At 38.4% G+C, this 26,911-nt stretch overlaps 1 protein-coding gene and 1 non-coding gene across 14 annotated transcripts in view; one reads left to right on the top strand and one right to left on the bottom strand.

Annotated features, from left to right (window-relative positions):
• Positions 1-26,911, bottom strand: part of DTNB (dystrobrevin beta) — a 209,628-nt gene that overhangs the window by 112,956 nt on the left and 69,761 nt on the right. For all 13 annotated transcript variants that reach the window (XM_072938094.1, XM_072938085.1, XM_072938086.1 and 10 more), the window contains 2 exons: positions 19,382-19,487; positions 16,042-16,208 (listed from right to left, as the gene is read on the bottom strand). In XM_072938094.1, coding sequence (XP_072794195.1) covers positions 16,042-16,208; positions 19,382-19,487 — 273 coding nt within the window. The remainder of the gene's footprint in view (positions 1-16,041; positions 16,209-19,381; positions 19,488-26,911) is intronic.
• On the top strand, positions 3,510-3,583 carry TRNAA-CGC (transfer RNA alanine (anticodon CGC)). The gene has a single exon. It is a non-coding gene; the product is annotated as a tRNA-Ala (tRNA).

Here is a 26,911-nt window from a genome sequence, read left to right as displayed (position 1 = left end):
TCTACTTTTTGTAGGGGTTCTTCACATCTGGGACCTGCTGTGGGCTTCCCTTCTTTTCTTCCCCTCTAGTTTTCTTTCAGATCAGTTTTAAAATTCTGATCTATCATTTCTAAGCATCTGGGGCAGGATGGAAAGGTGACAGCATGTCCTCAGTCTCCCACCCTGAAATGGAATTCCTAGTTCTTATTTTGTTTATTAAAGTTTATTAAAAATTTATTTTGAAAATGCTATAATATATCTTATAAAATATTATTTTAAAAGGCTTCCGAATAACTGCTTTAGAAAGTAAAAAAATATATATATAATTGCTAAGCTCCAGTTTAACTTAATTTGTAAAGCTATAATTTTGACTGATTAATACATGAGAGAAAAGGAATCCATATAATTTTTGTTACTCTTCCAAGATGTGAGAGTATGAGCTCTCTGACAGTTAAGAAAATGCAGCTAGGTAGAGTAATATGTAACTAGTTCACATACAGCTTCTGAAACATACTTATAAATTACAACCTCTTAAGCCACAAAATACAAACCACTGCTATCTCAACTGATTCAACAACATCTAAGGTAGGAGCTGTTTAAAGAACAGCGGTGTGTTCCATTGAGCACCAAATAGTTTTAGCTTCCTTTCCGGGGGGGAGAAAAAAGAATACAGATTTGTTGGAATTCAACATCAGTAGACAGCCATTCCTAGCTACGCCACAACAGCCAATAGAGTATTTATGGTTGCACACATACCAACCCTGGCGGTGGAGAGGTACCTTTAAAATACAAACAACTGCAACATTAAGCATAAATAAGTTATAACTGAAAGAGTTGCGAATGTGTGTAAGCAAAAACAGAGCTCAAGGCCAAACTTGGCTGCTAATTGAGCTATGATATCAATCTACCCTGGGTGGAAAGCGTCCCATTTTGTGGGGGGGTTGGCACTCTTCACAGTATATACGACAGGGGAAAATGCTGCACTGAGTATTGGTTTGCCCTAAGAAATATCAGTTTGATGACATGGACAGAATTCCCTTTCTCAGTAGCCTTAGCTGGCAGTGTATATTCCCATCTTCACAACTTGTTAAGAGTTCTGTTGCTCGATAAGAGAATCAAAAGTAAACTATTCCGTATAAATGAAGATGTGAATACACAGTAAGGCTCACACACTTTTGGTGGGAGTATGAAGTAGTAAAGCCCCCTTGGAGAGCAACTTAGCAAACTCTAAGAAATGCACAACCTCTGGACTCAGGAATTCCACAGGTCTAGCTCAGCAGTAGAGAGCATGTTTAGCATGCATGAGGTCCTAGGTTCAATTTCCAGTACCTCCATTAAAAAATTTTTAATTAAAATTAAAATATACCCTAGAAAAACCAGACTGCACAAGATGACCTGTGCCAGAAAGTCCACTAAAGCTTTGTTAGGAAAATAGAAAATTAGGAACAAGTTGAATGTCAATACCAATAATAATGTGGTATATTAATAGAATTGAATTTTATATGGCACTGAAAATAACCATATAGACATGGAGATCATTTTACAAAGTGTAAGAGAATAAAAGAAGATGCAAGAGGATACATGTACTCTGATGCTCTTCTGATGAAGTTAAAAACATGAGAAATAATGCTATATATTTTAATGGTCACATGCATATGTGTAATAAAAATACAGAAACATGAATGGAAATACTAGGCACTAAATTCAAAACAGAGGTTATCTCTTAGGAGGGAGGAAAATGGGTATATACTATGCACCTCTTTCCACATATGTACATACAGATCTATTTCACTTTTTTTGACTGTTACACAGAATTCCACAGCTACAGATACATATATATACACATATATACACATATATATATATACACACATATACATATACACATACACATACACACACACACACACCATAAATTCCATAGTTATAGTTACATATATACCATAGTTAACCATTTTGCTACTGTTGGCGATTCTGGCCATCTCCTCATACAAAAATCCTAACTAAAAAACCTATACTTGGTACAAGGGTCTTTCCTATATTGAAATAGAGAATTGCTGGGTCAAAGATTACATGCATTTAAAATTTAATTTTTCAACTTTGTCAATTCACACTTCTATCAAGAATCTTCTAGAGTCATCTACTCCACACTCTTGCCAAAACTGAATATTATCAATCTGTCATATTTTTTGCAAGTTGAGTAGACATAAAATGAACATTTCCACGATCAAAAGTAGTTTAAAAACTGGAACAAGTGCAAGATGCCAACTTTACAAGTTCTTTAACAAACATGGGGGTAAATGGCCTAGTAACACACTAAAGACTTATGATCTAATAGAATATACTAATGAACAGATAATTAACAGTAGCATGGTAAGTGCCTTCAAAGAGGTAACCTGAGTGCCACAGAACAGCATGAAGAGATGTAAGTCAGCTTGGGGATCAGGAGGAGAGGCAATAGCTGAGCTGACTCTCAGAGGGTATACAGAAGTTGGCAAGGGAAATTTGGGAGGATGGGGAGGGGAGGCAACAGAGGCAGCTAGACTAACACATTCAAAAGACATAAAAGTAAGAAAATATGGGTGAACAAGCAACTGGAAATAGTTCAATACTGTCCGAGTGCTGTCTGTGAGTGAAAGATATAAATAAAAGTTCCTGACCAAAGACATAACTGGAGACGCTTTCAAAACATTACTCCATAAGAGGAAACCAATGCGTTATAAATCATCTCTGGTTTAGAAGTGCTTCTCACATACACTGAACAGATAGTTCTCTGGCTCAAATGCAGTAACAGACTGCATGGCAGGAAAGAATAAGGAAGAAGTGTGACGGACACTTCAGGTTTTGGCAAACAAAGGGTATAGTAAGCTAAAACAAAAAGGAGCAGAACACATGAGTACTGTGGAAATAGATTCACAGGCGGCCAGAGTCCCAGGAAAGGGAGGCTGGAGGTTAGAGAGAGCAGGAAGGTCAGAAAACCAAGGCCCACCACGTGATACTTCGTAGAGTAGTACTCTCCAGACGTGGAGCGTAACAGGAACTGGAAATGTTTATTGAGCAACCACCAGGGCAGAAAGCTCCTCATCTGGTTATCTACTTAGAAGTCTAAGAAGACTGACTGAAAAATTATTAGAACCATGTATTGACAGAAAAGCTAGTGAGACTTCAAGATGGAAATGTCCACAGGGCCACTGAATACAGGAGTATTAACCTGGACCAGAAGTCTGGGCTGCAATTAAGGACTGCAGGGCAGGTCACCTAAAACCTGGAACTGTGTGGAAACACCCAGAGAGGGTGTTGCAAGAGAAGAAAAGACAGCTCACTGAATCACAGTGTTGTACACCTAAAACTAACATAATATTGTAAATCAACTAGACTTCAACTGAGAAAAAAAAAAAGAAGAATAAGAAAGCAGCTCAGGAGAGAATGCCAGGGAACCAACATCCGGTTTATTGTAGGTAGTAATCAGAAGTTTCATAACTGGACATTCTGTAGTCGCTAAATAGAAATAAAAGGTAATGAATATGGGGGGAGGGTATAGCTCAAGTGGTAGAGCATGTGCTTCGCATGCACGAGGTCCTGGGTTCAAACCCCAGTACCTCCACTAAAAATAAACAAACCTAATTACCTCCCTCCCATCAAAATAAAATAATTAAATACAACAATAAATACAATGTTTTTTTTAAAGGTAATGAATATACATGTCTATTACATGTATTTAGTTCTACCATAAACCTATATCTGTAGATCTCAGAATGTACTATATATACAGGCAATAATCACTGATATATCTGAATTTTTGTAGAAACAGGCAAGTAAGTCACACTGCTGGGTCATGTAGATCCCTCTAACTCTTTCTACACATGGAAGCAGGCTATGCATTCTCCAGTGCAGCTCTGGTGGCCACCTGTAAGAATCAAAAGAGATCCAACGCTGGAGAAAGGGCTGTGGGTAAGTGATGACTGCTAGAGGAAACCGCTCATTTGAAGAATTGCTTGGTTTTGGTTAAGTCACACATTTTTCTGCAATGGAAAAAATCTGTCATCTCTTTGCTCTAAAAATAATCAGGCTAGCTGAAAAAAATGCCTTATTGTTTCACAAACTGTATACCAATACTCTCTTTGATAAGCATCCATCTTTTTAAACAGCTGGGTCCATTTCAAATGTTCTGCTTTCAAACTCAGCACTTCTGCAGCTGTAAATGGGTTTAAGAATAAATAGTGCATCCAAACACCACAGCAGAATGGGGGTAATGTTCACATGCTGAAAAGAACAATATTTAAAACATCCCACTCAACCTACTGAAAGTGCTGATAAATGCTGTCAGAATACCTCTGGCTTATTTATCTCTTGGATGGCCAAGAAATTCATACTTTCAGAGGGAGGGCTTGGTCAATGAGGCAGCCAATTTAGCCACTGTCAGAACTTCAGGGCACTTTTCCCCAGGACTTCATACCACCATTCACAGGACGAAAAGATGAGAATGCGGAACTACGCAAGCTCCTGGTAAGACCCTCTGCCAATAACATTCACAGTGGCAGCAGCACCACGATCCATCTGGGAAACTATCTGGGGCTAATTCCAGCACAACCTTTATCACAGGTTATGCCTATTTCATAAGAAACCCAAGGCTTCCACTTGGATTCTCATTCCCAGACAGCTCTGCACACAGCCTCACATGACCCTTCCTCCCCCTAATCCTCCACTCTCAAATCCCTCCCCTTGTCTTCATAGTCTGCTATCAACAAAACCCCTTCTCTGGGGCAGAATCCTCTTCTCTAAGGGTTACTTTCACCTTCTTGCCCTGTGAGGAAACCTGGCTTTCCCTGGAGGCTTGGCTTCCCCGGCAGCCATTCAAGTGGCAGCTACTTTCCCATCAGCAGTGTCCTAGGTTCCTGCTTCTTCACTTTCTCAACGTTTGTCAGTCTTTATTTTAGCTGCACTAGTGGGTGGGAAGTGGCATCTCGTGGTTTTGATTAGCCATTTCGCTAATGATTAATTGATACTGAGCAACTTTTCACATGATTTTTGGCCATTTGTATATCCTCTTTGGAGAAATCTCTATTTGGATTTCCCCCCATTTCCCCCTAAACTTTTTTTTTAATTGTGGTAAAAAAAAATGACATAAAATTCACCATCTTAATCATTTTCAAGTCTACAATTCAGTAGTGGTAAGCATATTCACATGGTTGTGAAACAGATCTCCTGAACTCTTGCATCTTGCAAATCTGAAACTCTACAGTACTGATTAAACAACTTTCCTTCCCCCCTTATCCCAGTTCCTGGTAACCACCATTCTCTTTCTCTCTGCTCATGTTTAAGCCGGATTATTTGGTGTTTTTGCTCTTGTTGTTGCTGCTGAGCTGTGAGAGTTCTCTAAAATTCTGAAGCCAGGTTTTGTCAGATACATGATTTTCAAGTATTTTCTCTTTTTCCGTGGGTTCTTTTTACTTTCTTGATGGTATCCTTTGAAGCACCAAAGTTTTTAATTTCAATGAAGCCCAAAAGTTATTCATTTTCTTCTGCAGCTTATATTTTCAGTATCATATCTAAGAAGGTGTCATATATAGGCTGAGGTCATGAAGATTTATACCTATGTTTTGTTTTAAAGTTTCTTAGTTTTACCTCTTATATTTAGGTTTTTGATCCATTTTGAGTTAATTTTTTTATATGGTATAAATTTGGGGTCTGGCTGCATTCTTTTGCCTCTGGATATCCAATTTTCCCAGCACCGTATTTAAAAAAGACTATTCTTTACCTACCGAATGGTCTCATAACCCTTGCTGAAATTCTACTGACAATAAATGTAAGAGCTTGATTTTAGACTCTTAATTCTACTCCGTTAACCTATATGTCTATCCTCATGCAAATATTACATAGACTTTATTACTGCTGCTTTGACATAAGTTTTGAAATCAGGAAGTGTGAGTCCTTCAAAATGTTCTTGTTCGAGGCTGCTTTAGCTACTTGGGGTCCCTTGCATTTTCATAGGAATTTTAAGATCAGCTTATAGGGTTATACAAAAAGCAGCTGACATTTTCACAGGAATTGCATTGAATCTGTACATAAGTCTGGGGAGTACTGTCATCTTAACAATATTAAGTTTTTCAATCCATGAATCCATATGTTTTTCTACTTACTTAGGTCTTTTTAAAGTTCTCTCAAAGATGTTTTACAGTTTTCAATGTGTAAGTCTTATACCTCTTTGGTTAAATATATTCCTATACTGTTCTTGTGGGTGCTACTGTAAATGAAATTATTTTCTTACCTACATTTTATTACTAGAATAAAAATAAAAATAATTTTTGTATATTGATCTTACATCCTGCAACCCTGCTAAACTTGTTTATTACCTCTAATAGTTGTCTGTGTGTGTGTGTGTATTCCTTAGGGTTTTCTATATACAAGATCTTGTGGTCTGCAAATAGAGGGTTTTATTTATTTCCAACATAGATGCATTTTACTTCTTTTTCTCGCCTGATTTCTTGCTGACAACGAGTCAGTACAACGTTAAGTAGAAGTTGCAAGAGGAGACACACTTGTCTTGCTCCTGATGTTACAGGGGGGAAGCTCTCAGTCTTCCACCAGTAAGTGTAATGTTAGCTGTGGGTTTTTCATAAACGTTGAAGAAGTTTATCAGATTGAGGAAATTCCCTTCTATTCCTAGTTTGTTGCATGGTTTTTATCACAAAAGGATGTTGGGTTTTGTCCAATTCCTTTTTCACATTTATTGTGAAGACCACGTATTTTTGTCTTTATTCCAATAATATGGTATTATGTTGATTGATTTTTACATGTTGAACCAACCTTGCATTTTGGGGTAATATATACTTGGTCATATACTTGGTGTAAATAATTCTTTTTATATGTTGTTGAATTTGGTTTGCTAATAATTTACTGAGGATTTTTGAGTGTATATTCCTAAGGAATACTGGTCTGTAGTTTCTTTTCTTTTGGTAACCTTTTTTTGTTTTGGTTTGGTTTTGGTATCAAGGTAACACTGCCCTGACAGAATGAATTAGGAAGTGTTCCATCCTCTGCTATTTTGGCAAACGTGTAAAGGCCTTGTATTAATTCTTTAAATGTTTAGTAGGTTTCATGAGTGAAGCCAGCAGTTTGCTGACCACTGTATTTTAAGTAGCTATTCGGTCATCTTTTTATCATATCGTGACATTTTACTTTTCTATACAGAACTTATTGTCATTTGATATCTTCTTTGTTTATTTATTTTGGGGCTTTTGTTTTTCAAATGTTTTTATCCATCTCTCCTCTTTAGAATGTAAGCTCCATGAAGGCACAGACTTTGTCTTAGGCTTTTCTAAGTTATCCCCACACCTAGAACGGTGTCTGCTATGTGGCAGGTACTTGAGTAGAATTTGGTGGATAAACATAGAAATGAGTTAGTGAAGCGGGCAGCAGGAAGTTACGGCTTTTATTTTCTCTGTGTAGTAAGAAAAGGGTTCATCTGCTAAATGAGAGGGAAGAGTGGGGATAGATTCTTTAAAAAGAATGGAGATTTTATTTCTATGTGACTTTAACTGACCACTGCAAAGAATGGAAAAGCAAGGTGTTCTGAGAAATGTAACAGGACTGCAGTGCTGAGGGTCAGTATGAAGTTGGTGATCATGAATCTTAAGGTAATACTACTCTGTCCTATTGTATGGATTTCTCCAGAAGTACTACAGAAAGCAGGTAAATTAGTTCATCCACAAATTTAGTTGACAGAGACAGGAATAAAAAAGTCACAGGACAATGGAGTTCATGGTACAGGAACAAAAGGCGACATCTAAAATCGTAAGCAGAGAAGAAAAGAGAGGACTGATGGATAGAGAGAGAGGACACAGGTCAATGGATTAAGGGTTGGAAAGAGATTAAAGGATGACCTTAGAGTAGTTGAAAAGTTAGCTGGAGTGACAGTGGGATATCAACAGAGAACAGGATGTCTAAATCAGTGATTTTGGGAGTAGAGTGGTTGGAGGTGGTGAAAAGGTCCAGGGTATAACTGAGGAAGCAGATGTCTGAGGTTCACTGCAGGAGGAGAGTGTCAGAGTTGAGGAAGTCAAACAACCATGTGGCCAGGGTCTTAAGAAGTTTGACTATACAGATACTGAAATCACACGAGGTGACCATGAATCTGGTACCAGTCCATCCAGGAGTGAAGGAGTATGACCAAAAAGTCAGGAGATAACTGCACCAAAAAAGAAGAAGGGTGGTGGAACTAAAATGACACACTCCTCAAAGCAACATCTTGTTTGTCTCTTTTTTTTTTTTTTTTAAATCCAGGAGATTCAGGGTGTAAAGATCTAGAAGTGTCAAGGTGGAAAGACAGGAGGAAAACGACCAGGGTGGCCAGTATACAGTACACAGAATGTTAAACTGGCTCTCAGTAATCCTCATCCTGTATCAGCCTTTCCTCTTTGAATGTAGGAGAAATGTGTGAATGTGATAAGCTATCACTCATTATGTTACATGGTAAAAGGGAGATTACCCTGGGTGGGCCTGGTCTAATCAGGTAAGCCCTTTAAAAGAAGTATATTTTCTGGCTGGTTGCAGAAGAAGATGTCAGATGTACTCTAGCTGGCCTGGAAGAAAGCAAATGTTCATGTTGTAAACTTCCTATGAGGCCACATGGCAAGGAAGTGCAGGTGGCCCCTGGGAGCTGAGAGTCTTCCTTGGCTGGCAGCTCTCACCACCACAGCTGCAAAGAAATGAATTCTGCCAACAACCAGTGAGATGGCAAGAGGACCCCCAAGCCCCCGGTGATAACTACAGCCTCAGCTGACACCTGATTCCAGCCTGGCGAGACTCAGAGCAGAGAATCCGGCCATGCCACTGGCTAGACTTCTGACCTACAGAAACCGAGATAACACACTTCCACTGTTTTAAGCTGCTAAGTTTGTGGTTATTTATTATGCAGGCAATGAAAACTGAAACAGCGACCATAAGCAGTTTACCCAGGATAATCCCAGTTTAGGCACTTTGTCCCTGCACAATTAACAGCGTCCCCTTCTACTCTGAAATGAGTCCTGATTATATGATAAGTGATACGGTCACTCTAACAATCATCTCACCTCCCAACCTCTAAAAACTCATGAGGATGCGGGAGAAGAGGCAGCCACCACCCGAAAGAGCTGCGGGAGAAGCAGAGCGCCGAGCGGAAAGCCAAACTGCTATTGAGACAAGGGGGTGAAAGAAACGCTTAGAGAGGTAGGAAAAGTGAGGGCAGCTCGTTGATTAAGGAGCAGCAGTTCTCGAGGGCCTGGAGATGTGCAGGGCTGTGAGAAGGCTGGGAAGCAGTACAGATCACGGAGGGAATGAGGGTGTCATGTGAGACAGAGTGACCAGATGGCTTCTGTGACACTGACCGATAAAAACAGGTAAGAGCCACAGGGCGTGAGTCTTGGCAGTTTCTACGAGGAGCGTGGGGCACGGGCTCAAAGGACTAGATTTGGGAGGTTTTGTTTGGATTTTCTTCGTGTGAATTATTTACCTCCTGCTATAACTTGCTACAAGTGGGGATGGTGCTTATGCCTTTAAAAAAACCAGTCCTCCTGCCTAGTTCTGCACTAGGTACAAAGTTACTTGTTTACTTATGACATGTAACTATTTAGAACTGAGTAGGAGCATGGCCAAGAAGCATACCTTTTTCTCAATGAACACGTATTATCTTTTAGAACCCCAGAGATGTGAGGAGAGGTTATGCTGATCACATGAAAGTTCAACATCGCTTCTGACAAAGTCAACAGTCTTAACTGTTCCAAATCTGTAACAACATAGTTTTGTGTGACTCCTTAAAGTAAGTGGTTTAATATCATTAATGCCCAAACACCTACACAGGACATATGTGAGGTGCCCATTAACATTTACTAAAATAAAACAAAAACAAAAAAGCAAGTAATAATATTAATAGAGATTTTTAAACAAATCCAAAGACCATCATCTATAGATTCTGAAGACTAGGATAAGTAACTTTGCTCAGAGGCGGAGTCTGCCCTCTGCTGGGAAGAAAGGTGAAATTTCTTATCAACTAAGTTACGTAACTACCTCTCCGGAGGCCTTCTACCAACATACTGTACTGTGGTACAAGCGTATTTTGTGTGCGTGCACACACACTTCCTGCCATGGAGTAACCACATGGGAATAGGTCAAATTTCTCTTGGGAAAGTGAAGGCCAGAATAAGCAGAGATCTGAACATAAGGCAAGGGGTGGGCAGGGAATGGGAGTAAGATCGTTTATTTCCAGCCCTCCTTGTGTATCAAGAAAGGGTTAAAGATTTCAGTTTGGGAAGATGAAAAAGTCCCAGAGATGGATGGTGGTGAGGGTTGCACAACAATGAATATACGTAACACCACTGAACTGCACTGATTTAGTAGAAAAACTTGATGGTCTCCGTTGCTGAATGGAAGTCCTCGTTCAGATGGTAAGGCTTTATGCTCTATGTGTCAGACTCTAATTTCCAAACAAAACTGCAGTGATCTCTCTCATCACCCATGCTCCACTGCAATGGGACATCACCCCCTGCCCCTGCCGTCCCAGCATCAAGAGGGGAAGCCCCTCTCCTTCCCTCCAGCCTTAGTGCCTGTAACCGACAGCACACGGCAGATGTCGCCTGTGTAATTTCTCAGCCAGGCCGGACAAGGCCTTGCAGCTTCCCTCTTGCTCCCCAGGAACACTTTCTCCAGGTGCTTCCTCTAGGGATGCTCTCTCCTAAAGCACACCTGCCACGTCTGAGGCTGCTCACAGCGGGCTTCCGCCGACTGTTCCAGCCTCATGACCTGAACAGAGGATTTCTGTTGAAGTGGTTAATTCAGTCACAGAGTCGATCAAATTTTCTACTAAATTATACTTTTTAAAAGAATACTTTATTTAAATAACTCACTGCTGAATGATCTTTATCCCTAACCTTCCCCATCTCAGCTGACGGTAATTCCATCCATCTAGCTTCTTAGGGCAAAGTCTTAGGGTTTCCCTTGACTCCTTTTCCTTTCACAAGCCACATCCAACCCATAAGGCAGATCTATAAAATATATCCTAATTCAACTCTTTTTACCACCCCTACTGCTAACATCCTATCCTATCTTGTTTTAATGCTATAATCATCTCTCTGAAATGGTCTCCTTGTATCTTTTCTTTCCACTGTTTACTCCTTACATGGCATCCAGAATGACCACTTTAAAATATAAATCATCTCAAGCTATTTTTCTACTCAAAACTCTATAGACTCCTCATTTAACTCATAGTAAAAGCCAAAGTCCTTACAATGGACAGCAAGGCCCTTGTTAACTCTTTGACTCCCTCTCCTCCAACTCTCCCCCTGGCTCATTCCAGTCTGCCTACTCTGGCTCTTTTGCTGTTCCCTGAGTTCCCAGACACACTCTTGCTCCACTAAGAACGCCTGCAGGAGGACATCGAAGCCTTTGCTCAAATCTCACTTTCTCAACAAGGCCTGTAAGACTCTCCCCACTCCTCCTCTTGACTCCTTTTCCTGATTTCTTTCTCACGTGAGAGTCCAGTGTAAACTAGCAAAGGGGCTCTCACCCATGAATTCAGGTTCCCAGCCTCTGTTCATCCATGCACTCTGCCTCTGTCAGTCTCTTTGGAGATCCTTTCATTTGGGCCAAAGTACACAGGGAGCGGGAAGGGCAAAGAGAGAGAGGATAGAGAAGACACAACTGCTTTAACCTGCCTTGATCCAGAAGTAACACAATCACTCCCAAACAGATTCCACTGGTAAGACCTCGTCACATGGCCCATCTGGCTGCAAGGAGGATGGGCTACCTAATCTAGTTATATGTCCAGGAAGAAAAGGAAAACATGGATGTCGGCAAGTACTTCTAACCAGTAAATATATTTTGCGCCCTCTTCCTATGCCTAGAACACACTCAAACTTCTCCCACCCCCTCCCCCTCCCCCATGGAAAACCTGAAGTCCCACGCAGTCATTGCATCTAACTACAAGTCCAGGATCTCAGGCACTGGCACAGTCTCCTCCATCAAGACGTACAGCTCCTTCTGATGCAGCTTATGAACTAAAAAGGCAAGTTATCTGCACCCACCCTCCCCAGTCCCAATATACAACAGTGGGTCAGCAGAAGGTTCTTTCTCATCCAACATCTTCTTGGTCACATGGAGGGTTCTGGCATACCCTCCGAAGGAGCTCTAAAACCTTCATGACCAACCTCTTTCCAGGACAAGTTAAAAAGTGGTTTTACAGCTCAAATAGTCATGCTCATGGTTTCGTTGCCAATATCCCTCAAAAACTTCACGGGCCTTTGATCTATTTGTTTCCAGTCGGTTCCATGTGCCAGTAACCACACACAAAGTTCTTTCCCAAACATAATTCTCAATCCTGATTTATGTGTTTGCCTCCATGCCTTTTTGCTTTCAACTAACGGAAGCCACCTGGAGGCCATATGAAACAATAGGTCAGCGGTTTCCAACTTTGGCTGCAAAACAGAGTCACTTGGGGGAACTTTCAGAAACTTTCCTGTACCCTGGACCCAATAAATTAGAAGCAGTGTAGGTGGGAGCAATGTGATTCTGATGAGCAGCCAACAAGAACTCATACCTTCATCTGATCTTTGCCACAGGACTGAGCCACTTCTTTTCAGCTGAGAAAGTTTAGTAGGTCTTTGTTGCTCAAAGCCTTTCTCAACTCTTACCTCTTGCTTTCTAGAAACAGTCTATTTTTCCTTTCACTGCCCCAACTGTCAGAACCTTCTTTTTTTTCTTTTTTTTTTTTTGCTTGAAAAGTAGCCAATACTTTCCCAAGCTCCTCCCTTTCTTACAATACCTTACCAATAACAATCAACATATTCTCTGATCTCTTCCAACATTTGACCTAGAGTTCGCTCGGCATGAAGTAGGTCTTCCAAGTTACCACAGATGACAAATTTACCAAACTGGTCACCATTGTGGAACTTGGGTTTCTGTCTTTCCAATCTCTGGTATCAGTGCCCTCATCAGGGTGCTGTCTGACTATTAAGCCAATGAAACAAATTTTAAGGTTTTGTTTTAAGAGAACACCACTCCCAGCACCAACCAGTGTGGCAAAAACTAAAACCTAAGTAGCTTAAACACAGAGTCTCTCCCTTGTTCCCATTCAGAGTCACACAGGTTGGCAGGATGTTCTCTGCCCCTTGCTCAAGGACCAAGTTTTCTTTCATTTTATGGTTTCTCCTTCTTTGTGTCCTAATGAAATTCTCTCCACTAAGCTGGTAGAGAGGATAGAAAAGGCACCCAGCTATTACCTGTCTGGTTCTAGGAAGACACATAACACTCTGATCACATTCTGCTGGTAAGAGGTATGCACGTGGTCCTTCTGGATACAGTGGGGCTGAGAGATGAGGTTGAGGTGTGTGCCCAGTAAGAACAGGAAAATAAGATGTTGGTGAGCCCCAGTGGTCTCTTCAGTACCCCTTAAAATTTAAGCTCCATCAGGGCAGGAATCTTTGTCTGATTTGTTCATAGATATACCTCACATGCCTGTTAACAGTGCCTGGGACATAGTAGGTGCTCAAAAAATATCTTTTGAATAAATAATGAATGGACAGAATGAATCACAGGTATTTTTTCCTATAATCACAGGTATGGAATTTTTTTCTATAATAAAGGTAAATGAATGGATTGGTGACTAAAAGAATAATGAATTATAGTCATGGTTACTTAGATGAAACATTAAACAGAAACTTTTGGAAAAATCAAAATAAATTTCCAAATACCAACACTACACATATCAAATCTACAATGCAAAATCACATACCAACTGGTTAAATGCACACTAAATGCATCTATTGTGAACACAGAGAAATATTCATTCAAATATTAGCACAGATATGGTGGGCAATTTTCAAAGAAATTACTATTAAATGGATTACACATTTTTTTCATTAGGTGGAAAGTTCTTCACCCCCATCAGCCTCAAAATTCACTCATATCTTCCTCAAAGAACAAGGGCACTGCACAGAGTCCTGATCTTAAAAACAAGTTAAATCCATGCACACACACGTATGCCCCTAAAAGACCTTACCAGCATGCATCTACCATACATAATGCACATACTCATCAAAATTCAGAATTGATACATCTATAATACCAGCATCAAAATTATGCATGCTGATAATACTAGATTTTTCCTGAACTCTTAAGTTACCATAACAAAAATTAATAAACTAGAAAAAAATAACAAAGCTGAAATTAAAATAACAATAAATGGAGATAAGACTTACTTTCCAAGAGTGTTGTGAGGATCAAATAGAAATAAAAGAACTCACTTGTGATTTCTATACTTTCCTTTATGTACGTTACAGATCAATGCAAAAATTCAACACAGTATATGAAAAACAGCCTTGCAAATCATAAAGCAATATTCAGTCACTTGTCTTTAAATAAATGAAAAATTCCCATTTCTATAAGGGTTATATATTAGTTAAATGAGCCAATTCAAACTAACGTGAGAAGGAAGTTCCTCATCTTCCTACTCCCAACATCTAGAATGAGAATGTTCAGTAGACACATGCCAGAGAATCCAATTGTGAAAGGTAATAGAGCAAAGAGCTGTCTCAATCTAAAGAGTTAGGCTCTAAACAACAACAGTTAAAAAACATTAACAAGTAATTAACACAGTGGGATACTTGTACTTTAAGAAAAAGTAACAATTTTAATATCCATAAATTCTCTCTAGCCAATGAAAAAGAGGAAAAACTACTAGGTTTTATTTTTTTTTTCCTTTGCTTGTTTAAAAAAGTTAAAATAATGACTCTTCAACCAAAAAAAAAGATACTGGAATTTACAACACAAGACTCAGAATAGGATGTTCACTTTAACAAAATTTTATGGTTTAACTGTAACTGAACACCTATCTAACAGTTTTTAAAAATTATGTCTAACACATTGTCAGAGATGTAGGAAGTACACACTTTGATCAAAGTTTGATTTTTGTTTTTAGCTAATTCCTGTTATGAATTTATTGCTTTTTTTCTTGGTTGAGTTTTAAAAAGGTTAACTAGGGGGGAAAAAAAAAAGAAAAAACCACCTTGCTTATTGAAGCTTTCTAATACTTAAAATCCAGTGGGATGATCAGGCTTAAGAACCTAGATTCTGAATTATACCTATGACTCTATGTATTTCTTATAGTAAACCAACCAACAAACAAACAAAAGCTAGAGGAAAAGGTTTTGAAACAAGGCCATAGCAACTGGAAATAAAAGTATGGCATATTTAAAACTCTGGAAATAAACTGAGAGAAGGGAAGAAAAAAATGATTGATGCTAAACCTGTTACATGATTTATAAACACCACAGAAAAATCAGACATTGACCTTCACTCAAATATTGTTATTTAAAAGGTTACTTTTGAAAGTAAGGACATCAGTGTGGAAATTGTAAAAGACAGTATTTCCCCAACTTCAGAGAGGCAAAAATTTAATTCCTTCATTTCCAGCAGCTTTCTTTGCAACATTTAAAGCTTATAAGCATGAATAAAATTTGCTTGAAAAAAAAGAACTTTAAATCTTCCTTAAAGTTCAGAGAGTAATAAGTCTTTTGGGGTAGGGGGTGGTACCCCTTGTACAATTTTAAAAGACACTTTTTCACTTGGAAAGGGAGCACTGTAACATCGCATTTTACTGAATAAAAGGGACCATGTCAAATGTAACAATATCTCCATCTCCTGGGATTTTAAAGACTGCTTTTACAGACTCACAGATAGAACTAGTAACAGGGCAATAACCGGTGGGGGGATGGGAAGTACAAACTACTGGCTGTAAGACAAGCTCAAGGATGGATTGTACAACACGGGGAAGAGACCCAATATTTTGTAATACCTGTAAGTGGAAAGTAATCTTTAAAAACTGTATAAAACTAAAAAAAATTTTTTTTAACTGTTTTTAAAATCAAGTGATGAAGCACAGCATATCTGCAACCCCCATCATGAATGTCAGTGTTAACATGTTGTGACACCACACCCTTATTTAGTAGACATCTCTCGGGAATGTGGCCCGAGTGCTGTTACCGATGAAACAGATGACCATTAGGGACACAGACTGAGACACAAAGCAGTTACCCAGGAGGAATGCTCCTTCATCTGGTGTTGGTTGCTGTGAGGGCCACTGGCGTGGCCACGCCAAAAGCAATTTTGGCAGAGCTGGTAGTTGTGGCACTGCTGGCATCGGTACCGGAAACCCATCATACTCTCACACCGGCAATAGGAGCACTCCACAGGATGGAAGACTTGGAGGAGGAAAAGAAGGCGGGAGAGATGGAGGCCAGGGAGAAGGGGTGGGACCAGAGGGAGAAAGAAATCATTTTCATTTGGAGAATAAAGTCAATACAGCAGAAAACCAAATTTAACATAAAAGCAAAAGTGAAAACAAAATTAGAACTGAAGAATCGAAACTATCTTATATTTAGCTAATCTGATCAGCCATTTACTAGAATAAAAAGACAGTAAGAACAAAATTTTCAATTTATAATAGATTATAATCCACTTTAGAAAACAGCCAACTTCCTTCTTTAAAATGAAATTCATTTCTCAAAATTTAGGTAAACATACAAGTAAGGGATTTCTCTTCCAAACCTTTAAAAAATTTTTTTTAACTTTTGCCTATTTTATTTTATTTTATTTATTTATTTTAATGGAGATACTGGGGATTGAACCCAGGACCCCATGCATGCTAAGCATGAGCTCTACCCAGCCCCCCTCAGACCTATTGTTTTTTAAGGGAGCTATCATTGTGCTCATATTTGTTTCCGCCACTGACACAATATTCATGAAAATGCTGTGTATCTCTGTTACCTGCAAGCGCTTTTTTACACAGAACCTTGGACTGAAGGCCTTCAAATGTTTGCTAAATTAAATACTATTACAATACCTGGGCACAAATGGTAACTGGTAAAAAAACAAAACAAAACAAGCTAGCCATATTAAAATACTAGTTTTAAGTAAGAGCTCCAAGTATCAGCATAAAATAAGGTATTCTAACCAAGGAAGGGAAACTCAGTGGCCTGCTGCTCTTTTTTTCTACCTCATACAGCATTTCAGCTCATGAAAAGCTGCCAGGCAGCAGTCAAGAGTTACAGAGGTCACTGGGATTCTCTTGTGGCCTGAAAGTTCAGTTCATTGAGTGAAAAATGGGCAATAAGTACACAACTGTATACTACAGATGGTTATTTATTATTTTAAATGTTGATAGAGTAATTGTTCCCCCTGGCAATTCAATGCTGAACACAAGAAATAGAAGACAACAAGAAAGGGGGATATAGTATTTGAATCTTCATTTGAACACTCTTGCTGGCACTATGTATACAAAGGCAATCTTACCACAAGTATAAGGATTTTTAGTCAGCTTCCAAAAATGTATATTAACCAGAGAATCAAGACTCAAAACAAACAACAAAATCTAAGCGCTAGGTGAGGAAAATAACATAACAAGATCACTAAAGAATAAAAGAAAACTAAAATCTGCAATGAGAAATCCAAAGGACATACTTCTAAGAAATTCAAACTTTTTGTCATCAGGATGATGCTAAGGAATAAAGAAAGTGCTAGAAAGAGTCTGTGCTTCAAATTAAAACTATATAATCTAGCAGAGTCCTGCCCGAGGACCTACTCCCAAATCAGTCTGGAGCTAACATTGATGCAGCCAACATCAATGCAGCCAGTGTTTATGATTCTGCATAATAATTTGGGTTAATATAAGTAATATATGTACATTAATATTAAATTATCAAATATATTCTGGTTATTTTAGTTGAACATCTGTGACTATTGTGGTTTTTCTTCTCTTCTACACCAGTCAAGAGCCAGTGCTTACATCAGTCAGCATAATGGGTGACCAGGTGGAAAAGCAGAGAACCCGAATGAGGACAGGATCAACAAGTGTGCTGACTAAGGTCAGGTTTTGGTGAAAGTATTCTTTTTGCAAGAATGCATCACATGGTAATTATCGTAATTACGATATACTTGGATTAGTAAACCAATATAAAAAGTGCAAGTTTTGCTTAAGCAAACAAATATTTGTCCTTATCCATAATAACTTCAGTACAATTCAAGCGATGCATTTCATAGGAAGTAAAGGCCCAAACAAAAAAACCCCCTAGAAATGCCATAATTTCAAAATTTGTTTCCCAGCATAAAAATTTACATATGTAAATAAATGTTAGTGTGATAGTTAACATGTTTTATTTCTAGATATTTCAATGACTTCCTATTTTTCTATCTCTGAGAAAAATGATATCATTAACCACATAAGGATGTAATCAATAAATATACTACATATAAAGTCACAACAGAATGTTCATGTGGATAACAACACATCTCAGCAAACAAGATTCTCTCCACTTGGTACAACAGATACAAAATGACTTTATGAAAACATTTAAAAGTACTACCCTCCAAAAGAACCAATAACACTGTAATAACAGCATAAATTTCCACCTAAAAATCCTGTTTGGAAAAAAATTTATTTGTTTTAGTCTATTTAAGAGATTCCAGAACTTTAGGAAATAATCCTGAATCTAAGGACTTGTGAACGAAAGCTATAATTGGGCAAAAGGCTGAGAAGTTTAAAAACTAAAAAAAAAGGCATGACTAGGAGGGGAGAAAATAAAAACAGCATGTTAGTGCTCCCTCATTCTTACAAAATGAAAAAAGAGGCCTCTGCTTCCTAGTGTCGCCTAGATGTCACTCTTCCTCTTTCGTGGAAGGAGAGACAGGCAAGAACCTTAAGAGAAGGGAGGTTCCAGAGAAAAACTAGGGCCTTTCTTTTAATGAACTCAACCTAAACAAGGAGAAAAATTGATGGCAATAGCAGAAAAACCCAAGAACTTACTAAGAGGTAAGTACCATTTCAATTCTAAGTGAAACAAAGATTTAAGTCAAACTACAGGGAAGGATACTGATAGTAACTCAACAGTCAAGAAAAAAACTGAATATGGGTGAAAACCAAGACCCAATTCTATCTTAGCTATTTTCCTTTAAACTATTTCAAAATAAGTATAGTTTTAATGGTTGATAATTGAATATATCTAAATTTTTGGAGCTATGTTTTTATAAATTAAAACAAACAAACAAACAAACAAAAAAGAAGTCATGGCTAAGTAAGGTGGGTTCAAGCAGAAAACCACCATCTAGAATCTTGGCGGGGGGAAGAGCCTAGAGTCTGAATCACCAAGTTTTATGACCTGATATGACTACCTCTTGGTACCCTACCTAAGTAGTAAGTCCCCTCTCGTTTTTTTTTTTTTCTTTTTGAGAAATAAATATTCCTCTTTTGAAAGCTAAAACCACAAGTTCAAGTGATGGAGTGCAGTTATAATTTCCAATGATAATAGCTAAGGACATCACAAATACTGTCCGTTCATAGGCTTCCTACAACTTAAGGAATGATACAAATTCTGCTTACCGTTCTCGACATGGGCAAGCCTGTGCATCAGAGGCAGCCAGACAAGGCACTGGGGAGGAGGATCGGCCATCATGGTGTCTAGAAACATGTTTAGCATTATCTTTTTCTGTGAAGAGAAGAAAAAACAAATATACGCCATATTTTTCAAGTCACTCTGAACTCCAAGATTAAGTTAATTTAGAATTTTCCCAAGGGAGAATGAATTACATGGGAAATTTTACAGCAAAACAAACAATATTTTGCATTACTACAGACACTGCTACACACTATCCTATACACTGCTGCTATATTCAGATGCAATTCCATGTACGTTATTTTGAGTCTTCAAACAACTGCAAAAGATAAACAGGCTAAGTATTACTATCTTCCTTTTACAGATGAGATAATGAAGGAACAACACATTTAAATGGCTTGTAAAGGTCCTAGTTGAATTAGGACTACAACTCAGGTGTCCCTCAAATCACTATTTTTGTTATCCAGCCGGGGAAACAGACATCACACAATTGATTATAAAACGTTGGCCATCTGGTTGTCTGCCATATTTCTAGCATTCCTAACACTGCCGGGCGCACCCCAGGCACTAGGAAGTAATTGCTGAATAAATACTAAAGTGAGGAGCAAACACTCAGATATCATTTAACAACCTTCCCACTTTATAGAAGAGAAAACTAAAGCCCAGGGTAGTAATTTGACCAAGTCACAAAGATAGTTATTAGAAGGATGAGATTATAACTTAAGTATTCAAATGCCCACCACAGTACTCCTTTCAGTATACCATCTCCTGGCTAGGCTGCATTTCTCTGTTCCATCTTTCTCTTTTTTAAGCAAACATATAGTAAGTTTCCACGGTATGTGAAACACTGATATAATTATGTTCCACGGAAACACAGAAAATTAGAAAATAGTCTAGGAAAAAGTCATAGGATATTGACAGAACAAATCCTTAACAATATTTCAAACTAATGAATTTTCTTTTTATTTCCTCTAACCCACAAAATAACCTTCCAGCTCTAAAATGAAAAGAAAAAGGAGGAAAAGGCAGTGCCACACAACTTGACATGACAGTTTTGTAACTGAAACCTGGACACTGAGGCCCCCACTTCAAACTTTATTCCAAAACAAGAGTGGACTCAAAGGGGAAACATAGGAGAACAGGAGATGCGCAGCCCAGCAAGCAGGCCTTTCCCAGGCACTGGGACCACCATTCAAGGTTGGGAGGGACGGCAGCGTAGGGCTGGGAGTCAGGTAAAGCCAAAAGGCACACAGAATTTCATCTCACTCTCCCAAGTAACTGTGTTCTCTGTCCCACCACTTTTCTTGAAGTGAAAAACAGGGTATTAAAAAAAATGCAGCCTTTCCCCATAAAACTTAAAACTACTTTATTTCAGGGGGAAAAAAAGGTAAAAGAGATTAAGAATTGGTTCGAGCTAACAAAGATATTACTGGTTGATTATAAAATAACTTTGATTTTTACCACTAAAATATTCAACAAAAATTGGAAGTCAGGAGCAAAGGCATTGTGGTATTTAATCAGGAGGACAGTGGCCTCCAGGCTTCTCCTCTGATCCACCATGACATCTTCCCAACAATGGTTCCCATCATGCAAACAGAGGCCAACACAGACTTACTTCTGTGCATCTTTTTGGCAACTGTTAGAATCTTGAGTCCAGTGTCTGTAAACTGGAAGTCATTCTTACTGAGAATAATCTTTAAAAGAAACTGGTAAGCAGGGAATAGAAAAGGGAGGTAAAGGAGATGAGAGAGCAAGAAAGCAGCTTCTACAATTTTAACTTCAAAAAAGATGAAGAAATCTGAAGGAAAGTCTCAGATCCAGGACAGAGACTCCAGGCCAGCACTGATTGGAGGGAGGGGAAGGTTCTGCCATGTATGCAAGCGGGCTGAATGAGGGTGACAACAGTATAAAGTTATCATCCAAAGGCCCTTAATACATAGCTGTGCATTGATGGTGTGGTTTGAGAAATGCCTACTCAAACAGGCTAAAGAAAGTTTTCAAAGTGCTTTCCATCTCAGACATCCAAGTCATTAATGTTTCTGCGATCTCACTGGAATCTTGGAGAAATGGGTGAACAACATTAGAAATAATACCAGAAGGTCACCCAACATCTGAGTGGAGGTCCAGACACGGAAAACGCCTCTGGTTATGGATATGCAAATAACCACAATAAGCCAAAATGAAACTGAAAGTGTCTACTTAAAATTATTGAGAAAGAAGATGCTAGGGAGTTTTCTAGCTAGTATGAGGTGGTTAACAAACATTAAACATACTATTTGTTATAAACTTAATGTTTAAATTAATATTTCTGCATCTTCTTCTATTTGTTAAAAATTACACTTTTACAAATCCACTTACAATCCTATTGCTACTTTCCCTAAAAAGTTCTGATTCACCTATCATGGAGTTTTGTGGAGATTTTTCATCTTTCAGATGAAAAGGAACATTTACATTTGATATCTCAGAACTCCCTCATAAGTACACTCATGATCAGTTTCCAAAAGTTGTCCTAAGATCACACTGTAATTTGAAGTCCTCCAAAAGCACGAGGAACGGAAACCAGAACCATACATATCCCAGCGCTCTGTTTTCCTGTAACTACGTGATTTGGGGGAAATCATTTAAAATTCTGGTTTCCCTTTTCTCACCCCTGTGGGGCCAGAGCAGTGGTTCTCAAAAGTATGGTCAGAGGCCCCCTGGCAGGTTCCTACAACACTTCCAGGGAGCCCATGAGGCCAAAACTGTTTTCATAATAATACTAAGACATTATTTGCCTTTTTAAATCTCATCCTCTCATGAGTGTACAGTGGGGGATTCCAGGGGCAACATGGCATATCCACAATCATCTGGAAAAGCTATTAAAATATTCCTCCCTTTTCCAACTACACAGCTGTGGGAGACCAGATTTTCTTTCCATACTTCAACCAAAACAACATATCATGACAGACTGAATGGATAAGCGGATATGAGAATTGAGCTGCCTTGAGCCAAATATTAAAGAAATTTGCAAAAAACAGAAAACAATGGCATTCTTATTAAATTATTTTGCTTTTGAACACACATTTTTCATAAAAATATATTATTTTAATGTGTAATAGGTCTATCATTGTTCTTTTTAAAGAACTTAATAAATATTTTTAAAATTTATCAATTTTAGTTTCTAACATGGAAATATTGTTAGATATAATCCACATAAACAAAAACTCTCTGGGATCCTCAAATATTTGGGGGGGGGAGCGGTAGAAAAATGTCCTGAAACCAGACAGCTTGAGAACTGGTGGGACAGAACTGCCAGCTCTAAAATTCCAGGATTCAGTAAATAACTACGTGAAAGATAGGCTGGCTCTTTTTCCTACCTTTTTGGGTTTTTTTTTTTTGGTTTTGCTCTTGAGTTGAACACATTCTTTGTGTTTCTCTGTATTTTTTATAACACAATATTTACAACAAAAACTGTAATAAAATTGTAAATAATGCACATTCCCACAATTCTTATTTTTCTGTATTTCCCTCCAAATCGTATGTTTCTATATAATTATGCACATAGGGTAGATAAAAATTTATAACCTGTTTTTTTTACTTAATACTGTATTAAATATTTCATTGTTTTGCTATAAGGTCTTCTTTTCTAATCATTTTAACAGCTGCTTGATCCACTGAGCAAAAACATCATGATTTATTTATGCCTTCCTCAATAAAACACTGAGGCTGTTTTTATCTCTGTATGCACTCATATTTTTCTTAGAAATCGTGTTCCTATTTGTCGCCTACCTCCCCACTCTGTTATTCTCATCCTCAATACTGACAATTATTAGTCTAGATGCCATTCTCACTTCCCTCCCTCCACCTTGGCTACAACTTTCCTGTTTTAAAAGAGGGGAGGAACCATGTCTTAAAAATGAGAACTCCAGTATCACTAAAATAACACGAGAAAACAAGTAAAATAATTCAGCATTAGATCATCATAGCTGCAGTTTCCAATCTCATCATTTCCACCAAAAATTCCTATTTCCTTATGGGCAACAGGTAAATGTTTCTTATCCATTGCCCTCTCACTTACTTGATAATCAGTTAAACAGTGTATGACATTTAGCTAACAGACTTAAAAAGAACATTTTAAAAATCTTTCAGATTAAAATGTTTCTAAATAAACTTTTATGCAGAGTTACAGAAATACTTGGGGCATACATTAACTGGTTATAGGGACAGCGCTATGGGTCAGCCTTTCAATTATTACTAGACCCTGAATTTGTCCACATCACAGACTTCTTGTGGACTTTGAAGATGAGAGCACTTTGTAATGACACAACAATGTAGTGTTGCTGTGCTTTTTTACCAGAGATACTTTTACATAGTATAGATTTTTTTTAAAAGATTGAAAAACCCTTCAAAAATTCTGAAATTCTGTATTTTCCTCATTGCAAAGATTGCTTCATTTGAGAAAATCATGGTATAGTATCATCAATGGAAACAAAAATGTTAGTACATCTGTGAGCTTTAAGCTTGTGATCAGAATTCAAGCCAAGATACTTTCTCATGCCACATTTGATTTAAAACCATTACTCAGTTAATCCAACAAATATCAAGTAAGTGTCGATTTTCCAGATACTGCTGAGTTACGGGGACATAAAGATGAAGGAAAGCAAGGTGCATCCCTTCAGGGCACAAGTGAGCTAGATGCAACGTGCCAGGGACTGCCGAAGACGAAGCAATTAATCCCACATGGAAAGATTCAGAGCATCAAAGTCGAGGAGATATTTCAGCTGTGCTTTGAAATATGCGGCCTTTGATGGAGGAGAGAGAGACGGTCCAAGGTTACTGACATTCCAGTGAGAACTAATCGCATAAACAAAGACAAGAAGTGTAGCATTTTCGCTCACTCAAAATGCACATTACTCAAAACAAGGGAAGTTTCAAATCAAAACGTTTCTCATCTATCAGACTGGCAAAAATTCCTAACTGTAAGAACACGTGCTGTTGGCAAGGCTGTGGAGAAAGAGACAGCTTTATATATACGCTGCTGGTGGGAATGTGAATGGTACAGCCCCCGTGGCACTGGGGCAATATCTAAAAAGAACCCATGGCGTGCCGAGGGAATCAGGAATGAAGGTGAAAAGACAGGTTGGGGGTTGGATTGATAGGCACCATCTCGTCTGGTTAAGAATCTCATCCAGTAGGCAACAAGAAGTTAGCAAACTTTTTTAAAAAGCAAACTAAGGACATTGACAGAGCTGTTTTTTAAAATGTTGACTTAAATTCAAATTTGTTTATGATTAAAAGGAATAATGAAACAAAAGCAGTCTCTGAGCAGGCATCGTCCTCTTCTTTAGATGCCATTTGGCTGGTAAGTAAAGTGACTATGAGACCAGAGTCCTGAGGGTTTCTTTGGCAAAAAAGCTTCCTGCTTTCCCGGAAGACTAGTGAACCCTGTGGCTCTCAGCTAGGGAGCGCATGCTAGGCTGTGCCACCAGTGAGCCCCAGAGAGGCAGCTGGGCCAGCGGCCCCCAACACTGCACGTCCAGCAGCCTTCAGCCCTGCCCCGGGGCCAGGGAACCAGGGCTGATTTCATCAGAACCTGTTTTCAGCTCATGAGTAACAACAGAGGGGAGGACCTTTCCCATAGCATCTACACAGTAAGCACTGCTATCTAACAAAAATCTTTTTTTTTTTTAAAAAAAAGAGAAAACAATCTTGGAGCCACTTGTCATTCCTACCTAAGGAATTTAGTAAGACACTGTCCTCCACAGGCCCGACAGGAACAAAACCTCAACAAAACAAGACCTCCCAGGTCTCTACAATTTTGTTCAAGCTAATGAATGCCAGTGATACACACTTCATTACCATAGACCTGTTCATTACAAAATCCATTTTATACGCTGTATTTCATCCAGCCTAAGACACCACCACTTATAAGATACACCATTATTTTTTTCCTACCACTAAGAAAGAAAAACACTCAGCCAATTAAACTAACTCAATGACTTAATTAACTGTAATCCTTCGTGACATGTGAATCCGTCACACCAGCCTCTTGAACTGAAATTCCTTTCATCTATTCAGAAGGATCTAGCAATTTCGTCAAGGTTCAGTTGTGCTGCTTCAAGTGACAAGAAATTATTTTGGTCACATCTCAGTAAAAAAAATAATACAGCCGCATCTATTTGTGGATATTTTCCTTTAAAAAAAAAAAGGTTCTGAAAGCACTTGGTGTTGCTTTGTAAGAAAATATGGAATTCCTCCAATAATCAATATGTATCTCATTAATATTAAACTTAATCCCCTGTTATGTCCATGGCTTTCTGTGTTTACAATAACTTTTTATTTAATGCTAAATCAGAGTGCATCCTTTCTGAGAACATTTGAAATGACACCACACACAGTACCAAAAGTGGACATAATTCAGCTGAAGTGACAACTGGAACAGCTGTGACCAAGTTCATACTTGGAAGTGACAATCCATCATAACCACTGCCCAGCCAACTGCAATGGTAAGATGCCACTGGCCATACGAGGTATCCTGAGAGATGTTAAGGTGTGAAAAATGTCTTCCAATCAATGAAACATGGTACTAACCCACACTAGATTATAATGCTAATGAGCGGCTGCTAACAGAGGCTGTAAAATCTGCTTAATTAGAATACATATGAAATACACAAATACACGTATTCATGTGCCAGGCAATTTTTGCCAAATTTTATTCAATGTTCTGGAAATCAAGGTCCAAACATCCAGAAAATGTCTCATTTCAAAGATACAGTGGGAAGAAAAGTTACTTTGGCATACAGCAGAAGAATATATGTCAGTCCAAGTATAATCAAAGGACATATCCAGGCAAGAAATATTCTTGCTATTTTGAAAATCGGCAATAACATAATCCCTTTCTACCCTACTTCCCTCTCCCTCTGTGAACCACAGAGATGGCGGCGCAGTGTCCCATAAAGTACTATCAACCGTATCTCCTGCAACATTGATTGAAAAAATGCACCTGTTCCCTCTCTCACTTCCTCTCCCTAACTCTCCTCTCTACTCACTCAGGTTTCCCTTTCATAAAGACAGGCAGCAGGCTTATTTACAAGAATATGTATTGCATTGGTGTTCATAATAGCAAAAAGTTGGAAACAACCTAAAAGTCCAAAAATGGGAAATTGATTATATAAACTATGCGATATTTATGCCATAGAATAGCATGCATCTACCAAAAATTATATTATGGAACCTTTCTTTATTATGTAAAATATTAGTCAAGGCTATTAAATTTGTATGTTTAATGTGAAAAAATTTTTTGCCTACTTTTCACAATAAAGGATGTGGATTTATGTAATTTATAATTTAGTAGCTTTAAAAACATCAAAAATTAAAAGCATTTATAAGTCAATTCAACAGAATGCATCGACCGGAATAGTTAAAATTCAGTGACTGACACCAAATGTTGGTCAAATTTGGAGCAACCAGAAATCTCATATAAGCCACTTTGGAGAAGCCCTGGTGTTTTCTTATAACCCTAAACAGATACCTACCCA

Source organism: Vicugna pacos, chromosome 15, assembly GCF_048564905.1.
Source record: "Vicugna pacos chromosome 15, VicPac4, whole genome shotgun sequence".
Taxonomy (NCBI): domain Eukaryota; kingdom Metazoa; phylum Chordata; class Mammalia; order Artiodactyla; family Camelidae; genus Vicugna; species Vicugna pacos.
Note: the sequence above shows the minus strand (reverse complement) of the source record. Positions and strands in the feature narration are given on the sequence as shown.